This window comes from Cheilinus undulatus, linkage group 8 (genome assembly GCF_018320785.1).
Source record: "Cheilinus undulatus linkage group 8, ASM1832078v1, whole genome shotgun sequence".
Lineage (NCBI taxonomy): Eukaryota > Metazoa > Chordata > Actinopteri > Labriformes > Labridae > Cheilinus > Cheilinus undulatus.
Genome location: NC_054872.1, coordinates 5,660,244 through 5,681,315, shown reverse-complemented (window position 1 = coordinate 5,681,315; position 21,072 = coordinate 5,660,244). Strand labels below are relative to the sequence as shown.

Here is a 21,072-nt window from a genome sequence, read left to right as displayed (position 1 = left end):
AGTATAGATTTTGACTCGACCACTTCAAAATCTTAATTTTGTGTTATTCAAGCCACTCATAGGCCTTTAAGACCGGCAGGACTCCCTGCCAGTTCCTGAGCCCAATTTTGAACTGGCCTGTGCGTTCAAACCGAGAATAAATGGGTTCTAAACCTGAAAAGTTGTTTTTCAGCTGGAACCAAAAAAAAAAGCTGATTTTTTCTTTTTGTGAATCCTGACATCCTCAGTGGGCATGTCACTTCTAGGTTGTGAAGACGAGCAGAAAATGAATATGAATATGAATTTGAATATGTATTATTTATTATGACGTGTGCTGCTGACCTCTTGGCCAGGTCACCCTTGTGAAAGAGATTTCAGTCTCAATGGGTTTTTTATCTGATTAAATAAAGGTTTAATAAAAAAAAAAAAAGAAAATGGAGAAGTGGTCTGCTGAGGAGACAAAATGTTTGGTTGTAGTCTGGGCATCGACAAAAAGACTTAGGAAAAAGTGGAGCTGGATGTGGTGATACATGTCCATCATGTCTTCCCACTTTGGTTCATCTTAAACTGGTGTGAACACGGGCTGGTTTGACATAAAGCACCAAGGTTCTGAGACTCCAGAATGGGACCAGAACCATCTGTCTGAAAACACTGCTGGTGTGTTTCCAATCATTATCCTGCAAAACTCAAGTATGCTTGAGACTGAGGTCATGAATTGATGTCTGTTAGGGTTTTCTGGTAGAGAGCAGACTTCATGTTTCCATCGATTACAGCAAGAGATCTAGGTCCAGATTCAGCAAAGCATCCCCAGACTATCTCATTATCACCAGGTTTGTGTTAGTTTTGCTCCAGATGGGCCTTGGAACTCTCCCATGGATGCCTTTTTGCCCAGTCTCTTCCTTACTGTTGAGTCATGAACTCTGACTTTAACAGAGTTAAGTGAGGCATGCTGGTCTCGCTGTTGTTCTGGGTTCTTTTGGGACCTCCTGGATGAGTCGTTGTTGCACTCACTTTTGGTTGGTCGGCCACTCCTGGGAAGGCTCACTACTGTTCCAAATTTTCTCCATTTGTGGATAATGGCTCCCACTGGAGTCCCAAAGCCTTAGAGATAGCTTTGTAACCCTTTCCAGACTGATTCTGCCAGTCTGTCAGTTCTGTCATCTGTCTGTTCTCAAATTTTTAATGGCACAATGATGTGTAGCTTTTGAGGTGTTTTAGCCTACTCCGCTTTGTCAGACAGGTTCTATTTAAGGGGTTTCTGGATTCAGCAGATCTGGGAGTAATCAGGCCTGGGTGTGGATTGTAAAATTGGACTCAGCTGTCCAGACAATGTGGTTAATCACAGTTAATTCATGATTTAATGACTCTCTCACATAGGGCCGCCAGGTAGTTTTGGATGCCTTTTAACCCCTTGATAAATGTAATCTGAAAAATTAAAGTGTGGCAAATAAAAAAAATACATCAGGAAGGGGGCAAAAACTTCCTCACAGTACTGTCCATATGAAGTGGTGATTTAAGACTCTGAGATTCAATTTCAGTCAGATCTCTTTTTTCTGATCCCCTAAAAATAACATGAATGGTTTCCTAACACACGTGTCATGATCAATTCTTACACTGAGCTGTGAGTGTCTTTACTCCATTGATATTTCAGCCTTTTGGCGCCTCGTTGGATGATGACCCTGGGGCTTTAAATCAGAGAATTCAGCTCCGAGCGGTGATGGAGGTGTAGAGTCGTCCATGTGGGTCAGAGAGACTTGAGGCAGTGATCCAGGTCTTTAAAGGTGTTGAAACTCCGCCTGTGGTGATTTACACGTTATACGACACTGAGCAGGTTTTACTTGATGCTTGGCAGCAGCTCCAATGCTCAAGTCACACAGAAGCTTCTGGAGCAGATGGCACACTCCGACTTTACTCCGAGCTGATCTCTCTATGAACTCAGCCCTTTGCTGTACTATCAACCTGCAGAGCTCTCAGAGTAAAGCATGCTTTCTGACTCTATGATGACACATAAATGTTAAAAAAACAGCTGGACACGAGTTTAATTTACTTCTTTATATGTTTATTTAAGATACAGATAGCCTCTTCTACTTTATTCTCCACGTCAGTTTCAGGACAATAAGTAAATACAGATAGCATTTTTTTAAAGAGCATAAAAAACAAATCGTCAGACAGGCTGAAAGGCACGGGGGTGTAACAAGAGTGCATGGTTTCACTTCAAGTCAAACTGAAGTAGCTACAGATAAAATGACTGGTTATGTGAGAATACCCTGCATATGTCACATGCTATGATAAGACGGCCAAACAGGATCAGCACCCGGCGTTATCGCTGGTCAATGACGTGCAGGAAAACATGTATGAGTCTAAGATCAATACTTATCATTGGATTTAATCATCTCTTAATACTTTATAGTAGATTTTTGTCATTCTATCTGGAAAACCAAACTCCAAGTGTTTTGTCTTGACAAATTTAAATACTTATGCATACTTAGAACCTGTGTTCACAGATTCAGATAGATGATCCCTCCTCCTTCTTAAATCATGATCATCACAACCTCTTAGAAAGAAGGTTTGATTTCTTTATGTCCTGATTGTTTTTCATGGTAGCCTGAAAGAGCCAGATTTTTTCTGTTAGGTTGGTTCTGGTTAAAAAGTCAGATCCGTCTCTTTCTAGTCGGCTGCACTGACTCAGTTCAAAGCTGCACAATTCAGCCGTTATCAATCAAGAAATACACGTTTATATATTTGCCTTGACCTGTTTTATCTAAGACCTGATTCACAAAGAGATTGCATGGCTTTGCATGCTCCTAACATGCAAATGGGCCGAAATGACACGGTCTAAGTCACAACTCGCATGCGAAGGCATCTCTAACTGTGCTGCAGAGCCGACAGCGTCTCTGAGCGCTGCTGCTGTTTTAAATGACCCAATCATTTGATGAAAAATTTGTTCCATACTTTGTCAATTGGCCTCATTGCAAAAAGCATACATACATTAACATCTGCACTAACAGTGACCTAAGTAAGAGCAAAAGAAAGTATGTCAACTGAGAGTTGGTGGTATTTGTGCCGCAATTTTTAAGTAGGGATGTTGTGCAGAAACTTTACAATGAGCAGGAAAAATTTCTTGACTTTAACACAGTATGATTTTTCAATAGTGAGGAATAATGAGATTGATTTTAACCCTTTCCTGGCCGATGCACTTGTTGTTGGGCAGAAGAACATGCAGTTGTATCTAGGAATAGAGATCGTAATTTTTATTGAAATTCATAACTTTATCAATACTTTTTGCCAGTTTAATCCACTTTTTCCCACTTAAAAATCCTATTTTACAAAATTTTCCTCCCATTTTTGCCACTTTAAACCAATTTCTACCTCATTTTAATCCCCTTTAAATGCCCTTTTTTGCCACTTTAACCAATTTTTTGCTTTTTTTGCCAACTTTAACTAATTTTTGCCACTTCTACTTCCACTTTCTACTTTTAAAATCCTATTTCACCACTTTTTTTTTTACATTTTTAACCCATTTTAATTCTGTTTTTATAAAAGGGATTATCATTTTTAAGATGGCTATATACTAAGGCACAAATAAGTAAAAAAAAGATATTTTCTGCTTTGATTAGAGCCGTTGTTATTCAGGTTAGATATAAAATATGGTTATCACAACTTAACTTTACAATGGATCATGATTTTGCTGACTCCATGGCCAGTGAGATTGACTAGGCCCCAGAAAGTTCTCCCTTTATCCCCTCTTTTGGGCGGCCTTGTCTGTACATGACCATTCTTGAACGTGCATGGCTGTTTAATAGGTTAAATCAAATTAGATTAAATCAGAATATGGCCTGCTGCAATATTCAAATCACAGAAGTTAGGGTTAGGGCTGTGATCAACTGGTAGCTAGTCTCACCTCCTCCACCTCAGCCACCTCCTTTATAGCTTAAAGCTTGTTGCACCCCCATATTCAGATTCATGCTACTGTGGATTAATTGCTACAGAAATAATTTCATTGTTTTCAACACACATGGTCTTATTTATGGAATTATTTATTGCTTGAATTTGTCAAAAAATACATAAGATTAACCCAAAAACAATCACATATTAAATCACAATTGCAATATTTAGGAAAAAATCGCAATCAGATTATTCTTGCAAATCGTTCAGCTCCACTGTTCAACCACCTTCAGGTACAATGAAGGGTCCCTGGCCTCTGGCACCTTTATTTAGGGTGCTGTTATCTGGCTTGTCCCGCCACACTTTGACTCAGTAGCTTAAATCTTTTGCGACCAGTTGTGACCTTTAACCTTTAAATGAGAGTTGCATTAGTCATTGGAGCTCGCTAGGTTGCTTGTCACTGAAATAATAAATCACTTTAAAAACATTTTTTGGGATTGGCCACTCAATAAACTTGAAATTTTTTCCCCTCCTTACTCATCATCTTACTGCGGAACAGAGCTGAGCATCTGTCAGCAGGAGAGCTCTTTTCTAAGCAGACTAAAGGTGCAAACATCTTCTCTACACATTCAGACAAGAAAACAAGCCATCTGCAGTGAGGAGGACAGATGTGCGGTTGTGCTCTGGCCTCTGTGTCATTGATGCTACATGCTCTGTGAATTCGACTGAGACAGACGGATACTGGGACCAAATGAGGCACACTTTTTGGAGCCACTAGCAGCTGCAATCTGTTCTTAGTGAATCAGGCTGTCAGTCTTCTTGTTATTTTCTGTTTATCTAAGAGAAACCTCTGCAGGTCACTCCACTGATATAGCATCATTAAATATTTAATGGTAGGTATGTAGTAGTGATTAAAATTCACAATCAGGCTTTGCTAGGACTGAAATCTTTCGGGCCGTCATGCTTTACTTGGAGTGCAGAACTTCAGCCAAGCGTGTGTTGTGTAATGAGCAGCTTTAATACTGAAGGACAGTCAGCACAGTTACTTTTGTCATTTAACTAGTTGTGTAACTAGACAGGATGTTAGAGAGGTAAGTTTATGTTGTATACACCAATCTGTGGAGTAAGAACTCATGATTTTAGGTGAACAAAGTTTTAAATTTCCATAATCCCAAACCACCACAGTACTTTAAGAACCCAAAGTGACTAGAACAAACTCGTCCCATCTACAGTACACTCCCTGATATTAACTCTATATTTGGTACAGTATAGTCAATCATAATTCAGCATTCTTCTGTGATTCTAAACAAAGTTAATCCCATTTAATCCCACCAAGCATCCCTGTTTCCACCACTTTAAAATAAACCGTATTACAGTACATTTCATTAAAGAAAACATGGCTGTGTGTCTGACACGGCCGTCTGCTCCTCTCCTCTGTCAACAGTCAAACACTTCCTCCCCTTTAGTGCTCGATGGGAAATATTTCACATAAATAGCATGAAAAATGGAAAAAATAACACCTGCTTTTGTCTTAATACATAAACGTACGTGATCTGTGTGTCAGCACAGGGGTGTAAACAACAGAACGAAGAGTGAAGTCGTGGCGGTCAGTCAGTATCAGTACGGCCTCCTGTCGTCCTCACTGAGCGCTCTTGCTGAGCTCCGAGGCTTCCAGCATTTTCTGAAACAGACAGAGAGAGACAGGGATTTATTTCACTGCAGGAAGAAGCTGCATGTGTCTGCGACTTCCATAAATAAGGTAGACAGAGTTGCAACCAATGCTGTTTTTTTTGTTGTTGTTGTTGCAAGTTTAGGACAGAAATGGAACCAGTCTGGACATCATCAAGAAAAGTTCATTTAATCAGAGCTGAGATCCGATCCAGTCTTAAAAAATCAGGTATCGAAAGGCTTTAGGGAAAAAGACCCAGTTAAAAAAAGTTTATTGTTGTGCATTGAAATAACAAACATGAATTTAAAACTTTACAGACTTACAGATACAGATGATACAAAAAATACAGATGATCTCATCTCATATTTGCAAGTTTCCACTCTATTTTTACTCAATTCAATCAATTTAACAAATTGTGCATTCATTTTTCTTTAACTGCATGCTTTATTTTCACTTTCAGCACACGTTGGTTAATCCACATCAGCATCTCCCTGCAGCCACAGTGATAAAATAAGTCCACCACTGCTCCTTAATAATAATAATAATAATGTCTAATTTCACTCTAAAAAAACTCACAGACAGCTCAGTGGAAAAGTCAGAAGTCATCTCCACCTTTCGTTATCAAAAATGTACCTTTTTTGTGTTTTGTAATTTCCTTTTCAATCCTTAACAAGGTCTAATTTTCTGTCTTTGAAATTTATGTCAGAATTAAAAATCTACGGATAAAAGCAAGTCAGTATGCAGAGAAGTCATCAAAAGGCAGAAAAATCCCAAATGACTCCAAAACAAATTTTAATTTAAAATGCTGGCACCTTAAAATGATATAAGGATGAAATTCATCACAATTAACTACAGAAATTCTGAGTTTATCACATTAAAATTTTACCTGTTGACAAGCCTTTTAAATGTTATAAGCATACTAGCTACATGTGTTTATTTTCATAAACATTCATCAATCCTTTTATTTTTTATTTTATTTTATTTTTTTTGCTGGAGTGAAATTGTTCACCATATAATTTAGGGTATTACCTGAAAGAGTAAACATATTAATTTCAAACAATCAGATTTTTGTGTTTAATAATTGTTAGATTAAAATATTTATTAATTAATCACATATTTCAGAGCGTATAAGAAAGGTGTGGTTTTGCAACTCAAATAAAGTCAAAGATATATTTGACAATGTTGATTTTATAATTTATTTTTCAATGGGTGCTGGACTGCTGCACCAGTGTGATCTAAAAACCATGACTCAGCGCTAGTAGATGTCATCACAGTGCTTATTCTGAGCTTATTCTAACACTGTCATAAATAAAGACACATGTTCGTTAGCATCCTAACTGCTCCCCTCTCACAGACAGTTAATGAGAGATGGCATCTTTTTCAGACTGGAAGTGTCGTCATTTGCAGATACAACACATTCCCAGTTTTAGTTTGTTTTCAAATTCAACTTTATTCATAAACAAAGTCAGTTAGCCGTTAGCTTTAGCAGCGTGAGCTTAAGCAAATGAAGCTATAGCTAACATAGTTACATAGCTTAGGTAGCTAATGTTAGTTTTGTAGCTTTGTTATTATAGATATCTATGAGCTTTGTGAGCTGGATTTTTGTTATGTTAGCTACCTAGCTATGTTATCTGCATAGCTTGTGTAGCTAACGTTAGCTTGGTGGCTTTGTTAGTACAGATATTTATTAGCTTCATGAGCTTGAGCTGTGTTAGCCACATAGCTTATGTGGCTAACATTAGCTTGGTAGCTTTGTTAGTAAAGATATTCATGAGCTTCATAAGCCAGAGCTATGTAGTTATGTTATCTATGTAGCTAAAATTAGCTTGGTAGCTTTTAAGTACAGATATTTAGGAGCCTGAGCTATGTTAGCTACGTAGCTATGTTAACTTCATAGCTTATGTGGCTAACATTAGCTTGGTAGTTTTTTAAATACAGACATTTATGAGCTTCAAGAGCTTGAGTTATGTGAGCTAGGTAGCTATGTAGCTAACATTAGCTTGGTAGCCTTGTTAGTACAGATATTTATAAGCCTCATAAGCCAGAGCTATGTTAGCTTGGTAGCTATTTTAGTATAGATATTTATGAGCTTCATGAGTTTGACCTATGTTAGCTACGTAGCAATGTTAACTTCATAGCTTATGTGGCTAAAATGAGCTTGGTAACTTTGTTAGCACAGATATTTATGAGCCTCATGAATTTGACCTATGTTAGCTACGTAGCAATGTTAACTTCATAGCTTATGTGGCTAAAATGAGCTTGGTAACTTTGTTAGTACAGATATTTATGAGCTTCATGAGTTTGAGCTATGTTAGCTACGTAGCAATGTTAACTTCATAGCTTATGTGGCTAAAATGAGCCTGGTAACTTTGATAGTACAGATATTTATGAGCTTCATGAGTTTGAGCTATGTTAGCTATGTATCTATGTAATCTACATAGCTTATGTAGCTAACATAAGCTTGGTAGCTATATTGGTACAGATATTTATGAGTTTCATGTGCTTGAGCTTTAGCCGTATTAGCTATGTATCTATGTTATCTACATAGCCTATGTAGCTAATGTTAGCTTGGTACATTTGTAAGTACTGATATTGTATATGAGCTTTATGAGCTTGGGCTTTAGCACTGTTAGCCAACGTAGCTATGTTATCTACATACCTTGTGTTAATAATGGAGCTATGTAAGAATGTTTTCTTGGGGGATGAGTTTTTTTCCTGTAAGGAGACGTTTACTCAGCTTTATTAAACATTTTGTTACTGGGCTTTGCATGTCAAGTTTTTGACTTTTAAAAAGTGTATTTCCACTCCGATAGATGCAGTCACTCCCAGCAACGGTCTGCAAGAGGGGCCATCTGAGATCTACAGTCTGCCAGACGCCTCTCTATATTTCTGCAATCTCGTGTCAGAATTCAGGCCTTGTTTTACATCCTTGTACTTACAATGACCTAACGCTGGTTCAAAGACTCCTTTTGTTTTGAATGGAAAGGAGCCAAGGCTGATGGGGCTTAAGAAAGGGTCACTTAAGGCGAGGGCAGGGTCAGTTGTGCAGACCAGAACCAGAATCATGTGTCACGAATCCTGACCTGCTTGTCACCTCTGAGGTTTCTTACTGTAACAGTTAAAGCAGTGAGGGTGATTTTGGACTTCAGAATTATTCTCCAGCAGAGACCGTTGTAGGAAACCCTGTCCATCAGTCAGAGGTTGTACAGTCTCCTGAAGAACCACAGAGGTCATGTAAACAGCTCCTCTCTGGCTGGTGTTGGATGCTCATGCATGTCTCTGCATGTTTCCTAAAATGATGATGTGAACTGAGCAGCAAGCGGAGCAGAGGTATGACGCTGCAGGTTCTGGACAGTCTCTAACAGAAGGAGTCTGTCAGTGACAGAGGAGGATACGCACATAGAAAAATGTCAGGCAGGTATTGTTTGTGTCTCTGTGCTGACAGCACGCGGCTCAGAGAGGATCATGGGTCATCAGGAGCGGGACAGCAGAGCTCAACGCCTTGGATACGGGCTGAGTTACAGAGTAAGCAAAAACCTGATCCTGAAACCCCGATCAGATCTTTTCACAGCTGTCAAAACAGGCGAACTGTGAGCACTGGGATTTTTCCACAAGGTCAGACAGGAGCAGAGAGAGAGTGGATCTAAAGACATCTCTGCTGTTCACCCGGTGAATGCATGACAGCGGCTGACTTTGAAGATGCCCCTCCTCCCTGGATGCTGATCTTGGCAAAGTCACTTTTTTAATCAATTAGTTCCTCCATGCTTCTGGCAAAGTAGGCAAATTGGAAGTTATTAAAGTTTCTGATCCACAGACTGATTCAGGAGGGAGTTTGTGCTGAGGCAGCCGTTCAGCTTCAGAGCGGAGGGGTTACACACAAACCGGCTCCCCCAGGAACACGAGGGGGCAATTAAATTCTTTCAACTACAGGCAGAGATGGGATCCATCCTCAGAGCAGAATCAGGAGAATTAATGACTTTAAAAGTCAAGATAGTTAACCAACAGGACATCTGCTGGATGTCAGAGACGGACTGATAGGAGGTTTATCACTGGTAGTTTTAAATTCATGCCCTTAAAACATTTCTTTACTACTTTATATCCACATAGTACCCAATAAATCCAATGCATAATCTGCCATATTTAAGGTTTTAACCTTCTGGTATCATAGAGCCCTGTGTCAGTGTTTAAAGGCTACAAGAGGACGAGTAAGTCTGGCTTAACACTGGATGACTTTGTGCTATATAGATGAAGGTAGATATAGATAGATGAACCGATATGGATGGGTTAACCGATCCTAACGTCAAAGGTCAGAGTGCATCGGACCGTAGAGCCCTGGATGGGTAAAAATGTAGCATGAATCTAACCTTGCAAAGCAAATGGATGTGCCCATTTCCGTGTTTCTCACTGGCAAATCCATCTTGCAAAACTCCTGTCTGAACAGTTTGGGCCCGGTTAGAAAGTGACAGGACCAATCAGCAACGAGGGCCAGTACTTTCGGGTACAGCGGAGTCGTGACGTAAGCAAGCAGCAACAAGAGACCGGTGCAATTATGGCGGAAGAGATTAGCGTGGATGCTGCTAAAGCGCCAGTTTAATCAGAACTTGATGACATTTCTTTGTTAAAAGAAGAACAAAGAACAGCAGTGAGTTGTTTTCTTTTAAAAAGCTGTGTACTTACATGTCTATAGTCACCATGGTTCATGTTAATCAGTTCTCTATGGAGCTTACTCCTCAGTAGTGGCTATGATGTCACGTGTTTTGTTGCTCTGATTGGCCCGTAAAGTTGTGACAGAATGTTCATCCAATCACCCTCCGAGTTTTTTTTTCAAAGGCTCTGCCCTTTCCCAAACGCCGTCTATGAAAGGTTTACCAGCTAGATGTGTGAAACAAATCCATCTGGCGTGCAATGTTATCATGAATCAGTCTTTGGACCGGTTTTAACGATAGAGCTTGGTTCACTGAGCCTCAGCTGTTTGTTATCAAAGCCCTTTTCCGCCATGCTCTGGGTCAGCATCTCTAAAAAGCTTCCGCAACCCATGGTGACCTTTAACTTTAGAACAAGCTGAAACGTACTACAGTTACAGTCCTGCACCTCAGAAATCAGGCCATGTGGACTTAGGCTTTGTTCATATGGAGACGAAAACCATGTGTTTCCGGGATCGTTTCAGGAAATGTCCAAATAAGCACGGAACCACTGAAAACTGCTGAAAATGCTGTAGGATATATGTCAAGCCTGTAAGTGGCACTGTAACACTGCCATGGAAATGCAACAAAAGAGAGAAGAAGAAAACAGAAAACCGCCACAAACTTTCTCCTGGTTGCCCTTCTAGTTGTTCTAGTGATGGGAATTTAGGCTCTTTTAAATGATCCGGATCATTTGGTTTGGCTCAGCAAGAAGAACCGGCTCTTTCGGCTCCCAAACGGCTCTTCATTTGGGTGCCAGTTATGCTCCTTTGACCCGTCAGATTTAATAATGTCATGACATACAATTGATATTAGTGCTGGTATTTTAGTCTAATTGTGCTCAGGTTTTTGAATTGATGAAAATATCATGCTATTATTTTTTTTTAGAACGTACTTTACTGTACCCTCCAAAGCCCCATGTGGATCAAATGACAGGGTTCCCGCGGGTCCTTAAAAAGTCATAAAAGGCATTGAATTCATGAATCTAAAAATAAGGCCTTAATTGGCATTAAAATGTCTTAAATCAATCTTTCAAAAGTCTTAAAAAATGTTAACACATGAAAAGTAGGATTTTATGATTGTAAATAGTCTCAAATCTCTAAATAAATGGTAACATTTATTATTTATCAGTTATTTTTTAAAATAATTTACTGAATGACTCTCGTGGTAACATCGTGCAGTCACGATAGCGGAACCAACAAAACAGTGATGTGGTTGCAGCCGGGACTCTTAGAGCAGGTGCACGTTGTTCATGTAGCAACTTTGGACAACATGGGAAAGTGTAAATTCAATGAAAATTGGCTGTCCAACCAAGATCTTTCTTCATGGCTGAAAGTGGTACGAGCAGGCCGCCCCTGCCTAGATGCAAACTATGCATAGCGTGTATGGCCTCAACATCGTGGGGGGCCTCACTTTGAGCGTTTTCTTCTCTCTCTCTCTCTCTGCACATCAGTTTTTTTCTATGAAGGCAAAATTCAAAGAATATTTTTCATTAAATCATTATTTCTAACTCTGATAATGTCAGCATGTCCATTTCATTTGCTTTATTTCCTATTCAGACTAATTTCATGAGTTTTCCATGGATAAACAAGAAAAAAATCACAGTGATCCCAAACTTTTGAGCGGTATTGTATATATACACTATATACTGTATATAAGCATCCCTGAAAGTGCACATTTTTGCAGAATGACCATTTATTTGGTGGAAAGATGAGATAATAATCGTTTTTAACTGAATGCATTTACCTGCTGCATTTTGCTTAAGAAAGTTCATCTTTTCTGAATGTAACTGCATTTATTCAAGTTTCATGCCTAAACATTTTCTTTCCTTTTTTATTAACCATTGCCTTATAGGCTATTTCATTGTACCAAGTCAACCTTAAAATACCATATAGCTTTCTTTATTCAGCTCATTTTTATACTGCTTCTACATGCATTTTAACATTGGATTCATGAGTTTTTTACCAACAGGACTAAATACAAAGTTGCTTTGAGTGAGGATGATGAAGAGGACTGTCCTGCAGCTACAGCTAGTATTATGAGTCTGTTTCTAGCAGCAGCAGGCAGAGCTGAGTTTTAAGCAGGTATCACATTTTGGTTTAATTTGATGCAAATTTTACTCCTTGTACACACAGACCTACCTAACAGCTTATGCTCTCTCTGTCACACTGCTCTGCACGGAGACGCACACAAACTGGCTTACCCCATCTTATATTTTGAAAGATCATACCACAGTGGAGAAATATCACAGTTCTCAGAGTTTGAACGTCCGACACTAACAGTAAGGAACTAACATTTCAGTCTCGTTTTAGTCTCCGTGATGAAAACTCAACTTACATCGTCAGAGTTTTTTTTTCATCAAAGATCTGTTTTTGGTGTGTTATTGCCCTGTCTTACTCAATAAAAAAAGGTTGTTGGTGAGCATGTTGGTCTTATTTCAGTCAAATAATTTAACACTGCTCAGGTCTTCTACTTTTTTAAAGATTTGAAAATGGTCTGGTGTGTGGCCACCCTCAAGTGATCCACTGTCAGGCCATGTGTGTTATAACTGCTCGCTGATTAATCATCAGAATCTGGGGTCATTAAGTTCTCTAAATGCTCCCACATTCATGTGTCACACATAAGAGTCATCTGCAGTCACAGCCTGGGATGAAGTCATGAAGCTGTGAGTGCAGAGGAACGCTCTGTGTTTTTTTGTCACAGTGAACTGTGGGTTTCTGTGTGTGTGTTTGTTAGGATCTGACTGACAGCATGTGTCTCTGAGTGTTTGACATTAAAGGTGTGAGAGTGTTTCAGAGCGCTGACTCTGCATGACCGCAGCTTTGGAGCTGTCAGAGTGGTCCACTTCTCTCTCTCTCATCCTGACTCAGATGATGAAAAATCTTCAGACCAGTACAGCTCACCTCCTAATGCTCCTCCTTACAATAATCTACCAAAACAAACCTGTAGGGTTAAGGCTAAACATTGTTTCTATTGTCTGTTAGTCTCTTTTTTCTTAAAGTCTAAAAAGAGAGAACATGCTCAGGGTCACATCTGCCCATTCAGAAATCAGAAATGAGCACGTCAGTGTCAGAGAAAACAAAGATATGGAAGCTCTGAGAAAGCAGATAATTTGGTTTTAAATTTTGGTTGTTTTCTTGAGATCTGGACTTTTTTTTATCTCATTATGTCAGGATAACAAAACCCTGTTTCCTGTGATGATGACAATATTTCCTCTGAAAGGATGTCCATGTAGCTAGCTATTACCCTGCCAAACCGATGGACTTTGCAAGAAAAATCCATCTTGCAAAGCTCTCGTCTGCAACGTTTGTGGTGAACCAGACACTGTTCAGACCAATCAGCATCATTTAAGGAGAACAAAGCTGTAGCTGTGGTCGGGGTTTAGTTGTACTGTGAGCCGACATCTACTTCCGTGTTATTCACAGTTAACTCAATAGAGTAGCGGCAGGTTTATCTCAACTGGACCACATTTCTTTATACAATAAAGGGCAAGAAACAGCACTGAAAGCTTTTCATGACAAAAAAGATGTTTCTGCCCTTCTGCTGACCTGCTTTAGCATGAGTTTGGAAAAGTTACAGGGGCGTAGCATGGGCCTGTATACAATGGGAGCAGGTGGAGCGGTTAGCTCGGCTGTAGCATTGGTATAGCAGCATTTTTTTTTATCAAAACAAGAGCAAAGAGCCACACTGTAAGCTCCTCTTAGCAGAGAAGATGCTTTTGCTCTTCTCGTGACTGGCTGCAATGTTTGATCCTCATCATAATCCACAGTTCCCAAACTACAGTAGCATTTACTGATAGGTTTGTTGCAGAGCTGCACACGTGTGCTACTATGGCACGTTTTGTCGCTCTGATTGGCCTGTGATGAATGTGGTGGACAGAATGTTCGTCCAATCACCTTTTTAAATTTTTTTAAAAAGTCCCGCCCTTCCCCCATGTCTTGACAGCAAGATTTCCCAGATGAATGTGATATATCCATGCAATGAATATAAGAAACAGTCTTTATGGCGTGTCAGGTTAGCTAGGTATGATATATTCCTTTTAAAACTTTGATTGGTGGATCCAAAGATGTAAATACTCTTCATATCAGCTTAATAGCAGAATTCTGTCAGGCATTGTGTAATCATGAGCACTTATATATCAAATTAATAATTATTTTATTAAAGAAATGTTTTCAACGAGAGAGTGGGAAATGACATGCAGGAAAGAAGACAAAAGCTGGACTTGAATGCAACTTAACTGCTCAGCCATCTGCACCCCAGAAGAAATGTGCATTTCTGTTCAATAAGTTCTAAGTTTAACTAAAGAATATGCATTATAAGCTTGTGAAGAGGCTTTAAAGAACCTATGAGTGAACCAAGGTTGTTATAGTTAGCTAAAACTAACTAAATAACTAAAACTAAAATTCAAAAATCAATTTAGTTAACTGAAACTAAATAAAAACTAAGCTCTACCAAGAAAATGAAAACTAACTAAAACTGTGAAGTGCACTTACAAAACTAACTAAAATAAAATAAAAATGGAGACAAAATATCCTTAGTTTTAGTCTTTGACACAACCATACTAACGGGCACTGACACCCAAGTCGGGGGAGAGTAAAATCGCCTGACCTGATTGGTTAAGACTTTACACATAGAGGTAGTTTTATGTCTGGAGTTGTGTTCAAACATCATCATTAAATAAATAAATGATAAGTGAAGAGTAGCCTGTTTTATATGTTTTCAAAAATGTATGACGCTCACTCAGCCCCGACATCTAAAAACTAAAACTAACACTAAAATTAATAAAAACTAAACTAAAACAAAGAATTTTTGCAAAAAAAAAACTAAACTTAACTAACAAACCAGCAGTCAAAACTAATAAAAACTAAACTGAAATAGAACACAGAAAGTGAACATGAAATAAAAATAGAAACTAATGAAAAATCCAAAACTATTGTAACCTTGGAGTGAACCACGTTTAGAGGGACTCACAATGCATGTCTTACTTTGCATTTAACAAAGTCCATGGAGGATGATCAAGGTCTTCAATGGCATTATAGGTGCAGCAAAAGTTGATAAATGAGGACAAGAATACAGGTGAAGGTAAAGCTGAGTTTGTGTCTGTGAGCCCTAAAAGCATCTGGAAGGTGCTGCTTCCTAGTCTGCTGGCTCTCATTGGTTGTTTTCATAATTCTGTGGGAACCTCCCCAAACTATACTATGATACTGTAATTATCAACCAACTTTGACCTTTAATAGGGTCTAGTCCTAGATTTTAGAGGAAATAAGAGGCAGAATCCAAGAAAGTTTTTAGAGTTTTATCCTTGGGACCATAGAGTCCCTCCTCTGTTGCTGACTGATGTGTGCACCGTCTTGTATGTGTTGGCCATTGCACCCTCTTCCTCTCCATGCATGGACCTGAGACATAGCGCTCTGCTGTGTTCTTCTGTTTCCCTGTCTGATGAAGTCAGTGTTGTGGTATGAGATGAACGTGTGCTGTTGTGCTGAGACTGATCTGATCAGATGGCTCTGCAGAGGAAGAGAACTCGTAGCTGCACAAGTTCAGCCAAGAAGGTCACCTGTCCGTCTGATCGAATGTCTCCTATGGGAACGTGAGATCTCTGCACAAGTCCCCCCCCCCCCACACTTAATCCTACATACTCCACTGTGTCTGCACGCTGGAGCACATTTCACTCCACTCCATTAATATTCTAGAGTACAACATGGGGGGAAAGGGCAACTTGTTGCATTTCAATCAAACACTTCTGTCTAATTTGCAAATGTGATTAAGAGATGATAACTCACAGCGGCTCTAAATCCTACTCGCTTCTAAATTCAGGTGGTTTTTGTTCCTCACGCATGTTAAACAGCTCTCCAGGCTTCATCCATCATGTCTTTGTTTTAGTCACTCTGCTGAACCTTTTTACATGTCTAGCTGTTTTCACACAGGCTCTACTGAGGAGAACCAGAACATTTCAGGCAGACTGCCACTGAAATCACATGAGCACCTCACAGTGGGAGACTTTCCCCGTCAGATGGGCAGGCAACGTTAAAGAACATCATGGAAATGGTCCGTGCAAAATTAATTACACTGGAAGGGTTTATTTTAATTTAAGTCTTTAGATTAGTGACATGTCAGTCATTTTTAACCTTTATAGTTGGTGTTGAGATTTTGTCTCTGAAAAAAATCAAAGCGAATTTTACCCACTTTTTGCCGAAAAAAAAGGCCTTTTATTTTAGTCTTAACTTTTAGTCAAGGGATTTGCTTTCTTTGAACTAATTTTATCAGCCATATTGTAAAATTAACATAGATGTAAAACTCTCGTATTAATGCACTATCATTACTTTAATAGATTTAAAAAATCCTGATGAAAACACTGACATTCCTTCTATGCACAATTGAGGAATATCATAGATCTTGAAGGTAGTGACAGTCCAGCACTAACACCTTGGTCCTCTTTTAGTCTCCTCAACAAAAACCAAATTCTTACGAGTTTTTATCACCGTAGATCTATTGCTATTCAATCTAGTCCTCCTTGTAGAAAAAAAACACGTGGCTGACAAACATTTTTGTCATAGTTGTAGTCAACCTAAATACCACTGCTCAGTGCTCAAAAGATACTCCCTGGGATAGCCAGGGGGGCTTTAACTTTCCAGGGAGTGCATCCCTACAAATCCCCTATAGATAGATGGATTTATGACGATGTATGTTGAATACAGTTCACTGAAGTTTAGTGGCGAATAAACTTTATAACAGCAAGACAGTGAATCAGACACAAAGCGTCTTAAAGACATATGACATGTAACCAGCCCAGAGACAAACACCAACACCTTCACACCTGCAGGCACATTAGTCATCTGTTAGCCTAGCATGTATGCCTTAGGACTGTATCGCCAGGAGGCTTTGGCATGCAAGGCAGGGATTTGGACCAGGGGGGCAACAAGATCAACCACTGCACCACCGTGCAGACCCTCTTAGGTCATGTCCAAATGGCAATGCACCAGACCTACGTGTTCTAATAAAGTAGAGTTTGGAAACTCTGAAATGTGCATTCTTAGACGTAAAAGGAAGGCAATGAGCAGGTTGGGAAAATATCACCTGTCACCAGCTAAATGCAGGTACTTTCAAGCAGTCTTAAGCGGTGCTTGGACTGCATCTCTAGTCCTTGGCAAGTCAGCAGTATCTCTAGCCAGCATCAAAAAGGGCCTAATAATAATAATAATAATAATAATAATACGTTTATTTATATAGTACCTTTAAAGAACTGCAAAGTTACAAAGTGCTTTAAAAAGACATCAAAGAAACACAGGCAATGATGCAAAGGCACAATGAAAGAATACACAGTACTAGAAAACAGATCAAGTAAAGGCCAGCCCAAACAAGTAGGTCTTAAGTTGCTTTTTAAAGGAATCAACAGTGTCTACTGATCTTAAAGCCAATGGAAGAGTGTTCCAAAGAGTTGTAGCAATGACCTTTAACGCACAATCTCCTTTGGTTTTGAGTCTGGAGTGTGGACAGTCCTGCTGGGATTGTAAGGTTCTGAGAGTTCTGAAAGGTAGGCTGGTGCCTGACCATGCAGGGCTTTAAAAGTAAGCGCAAGAATCTTAAAATGCATTCTGAAATGTAAGGGAAGTGCTTGAAGTCTACCTCTAGAGACTTTCAGTTTCTACCAACTGGTGGAGTGGCCTCAGTGACAAAGCCCTGATGTTACAATCACTTAATGAGCAGGTCAGGCCTTGTGCATTCAAAAGAATCCCACCGCCATGTCCTGAGTCTCCTGCATCACGTCAGTTTAACCACGATCACAACTGACAATGGTTAAAGAAGTAATATAATATAATGTAGCTGACCACCTAAACACTAGGTTGCCTGCCTAGCTTGTTTTTGTAAGGAAAATGACCTATTGACCTGTGGTTTATAGAGCATAATGATGACTTTGTAGATATGCCATGTGTTTTATGGGTATTTAATGGCCAATTCAAACAAAACAACTGCGACCTTTTAAATATGCAAAGTGTTCTTCTAATTTTGGCCACCACTGTTATACTTTTCCTCAAGACTTGATTATATTTGGTGAAAAGGCTGCATGTTTTCTCCTTTTTAGAAGAAAGACATCTGGAGGATTGAGTTATATATAAATGATTGGATGCCTTGTTTTTTTTTAGGCATTTCAAACATGAACAGCTGTTTTAATCCTTCCTTTTAGCACAATCCATGGTTGTGACATTTAAGTTCCAAACTATGCTGATGGTTAATAACTTCTTTTCATCCTGTTATGACTGTGGAATGAATGTTATGGCCATCTTTTAAAACCAAGCCTGTTAGATCACAGATTCAAAACCAAACCACTGGGGTTAGAGTATTAGATGAGGAGCTTCCAGCAGAAATAACTGGAACCAAAATGTAAAGTGACACACAAAACTTTTAAAGGCTTCACTCCATGTCCAAAGAGCTACTCACCCTGCATAGAGCTCTCTCTGCAGAACCAAGAAACCACAAAACACCAATCAAAATTGACAATCAAACCAAACCAAACCAATCCAAGCAAACAGCAGCAGAGATGCACCGTTCATCTTTAACATCATCAGCTTCTCGTACTCAGGCTGCAGCTTTATCCTAAAGTAAAGATCGCATTGTGGTAAAGATTGCCCAAATCCTATTAAGAGTGTGTCGTAGGGATGGAGAAAGTGTATGCAATGTTTCCAACATGTACACAAACTGTTCAGCAAAAGAAGTCTGACAACAGAAAACCACGAGAGACAAACGATGGAGTGAAAGCCAAACAGCTCATCAGAGAAGCACTCAGGCCCGTCAGCCCACATCAAACAAATGACTGCGGTGCTGAGAGGGCTAATGCTTTACTGTGGAGCCATATCAATACTATTAACATAACGCACACCATCTATCTTCTGTAAAGTGGTCTGGGACGGACATCAAGAGCTCATTCTTAATGCTAAATGGGAAGCTATGGAACAACATCAGTAATGGACACATACATGAGAGAGAGGGGAGGAGGGATGTTGGGTTAGAGAGTCAGCATCAACAAGGCCGCTAAGTGTTTTTGGTGTATGAGTGTGTGTATTCAATCACGAAGCGTTCTCCAGAAAAACACTGGAATAAAATACCAAATTAAAAAAAACCTGGGACAAACTGTGTTTGAAAAAGAAAACAGAGATTTGAAAATCCTGTTCAACCTATATTCAACTGAATGCTAGCCTGACACGCTAGATGGATGTGTTTCACACATCCATCTGGTAAAACCTTCAATACAAATCGTTTGGGAAAGGGCAGAGGCTTTGAAAAAAACTTGGAGGGTGATTTGGTGAATGTTCTGTCTGTCACATCTTTACGAGCCAATCAGAGCAACAAAACGCTTGACGTAGCCACTAACAAGCTGCGCCTGTGCCCCTACCAACTAGGCTAAACTCCATAAAGAACTACATAATGCAAACGATGGCGACTGTAGACATGTCAGTACTCGACTTTTGTTGTTTTTGAAAAGAAAACAACTCACTGCTGTTCTTTGTTCTTCTTTTAATGAAGAAATGTCATCAAGTTCTGATAAAACTGATGCTTAGCAGCATCCACGCTAATCTCTTCTGCCATAACTGCACCGGCCTCTTCTTGCTGCTTGCATACTTCAAGACTCTGCAGCGCCCGAAAGTACTGCCCCTTGTCGCTAATTGGTCCTGTCACTTTCTAACTGGGCCCAAACGGTTCAGACGGGAGCTTTGCAAGAGGGATTTACCAGTAAGAAACACGAAACAGGCGTATCCATCTGCTTTGCAAGGTTAGGTGGTACCTTGATTAGGTGTAAAACTCCTGAAAGGTCTCATTCACAATCAAAAATTGTGTGAGGTGCTCCACTTTGCAAAAGACTATGTGGGCAAATAGTCCAACAGTTCTTGAACATTTCTAAACATGCAGCTGTTAGGAATTAAGAGATTTCACCATCTACAGTCCATGACATCATCAACAGATTCAGAGGACCAAGAGAAATCTCTGCATGTAAAGGGCAATGCCCAAAAACCGACATGGGGATACCAGTGACCTTTGACCCCTCAGGCTCTGTGTTAAAAACTGCATCATTCTGTGATGAACGTGGGATCAGGAACACTTAAGAAAACCTTGTCAGACTAGGTTAAACCTAGTATATGACTAACCGCACCTATTTGGATGCCTGTTGAAATGCCTGACTGGATTGTGTGTGTTCTGGCAGAGTGATTAGTTTGTGGGGTGTGTTATAGTGGATGCCACTAATGTATGTGGGTTGCAAACTGAAGGACCCTAAAAATTTAAAACATAAAGCCATGTCTGCAGGAAACAGCTAACCTGACACACCAGATCGACTCATTTATCCATTGCATAAATATATTTGACATATATCTGGGAAAGCTCCCATAGAAAGTATCTGGGAAGGGCAGGACTTTTCAGAAAATCCTCAGAAGGTGATTGGAAGAACGTTCTGTCTGTCACATTCATGAAAGGCCAATCAGAGTGACACAACTTACTGTGCGTGCGCTACTCTTGTGCAGGCTACCACTGTCTTACACTGTTAATGGTGGAGCTTCATCTAAAATTGATGCTAAGGTTGCTCGAGGATGGGCAAAAACAACTTCTCTGCCAAGACAAGCTTTAGGTGTGACTCTTTGCTCTTGTTTTAAAAGAAATGTAGTCCAGTTCTGATCAAACTGCTGCTTACCTACAGCTAACAGCTACTGCAGCAGCAGCTCCTGGAGACACCAGGAAATCTCACCGTAACGATCGCAAACCCATGCTGAAACAGACTGGGAGAAGAGTGAAAACATCTTTTCTGTCACAGAAAGCTTTCAGTGTTGCAGACTGTGCTTGATTTATTAAAAAAAATGTTGTCCAGTT

General features: G+C 39.6%; 1 protein-coding gene across 3 annotated transcripts in view; it reads right to left on the bottom strand.

Annotated features, from left to right (window-relative positions):
• Positions 1–4,079: 4,079 nt before the first annotated feature.
• The window catches only part of ano10a (anoctamin 10a), a 94,125-nt gene continuing 77,132 nt past the window's right edge, over positions 4,080–21,072 (bottom strand). For all 3 annotated transcript variants that reach the window (XM_041792964.1, XM_041792963.1, XM_041792965.1), the window contains one exon: positions 4,080–5,545. In XM_041792964.1, the coding sequence (XP_041648898.1) occupies positions 5,504–5,545 (42 nt within the window). In that variant the 3' untranslated portion in view covers positions 4,080–5,503. The remainder of the gene's footprint in view (positions 5,546–21,072) is intronic.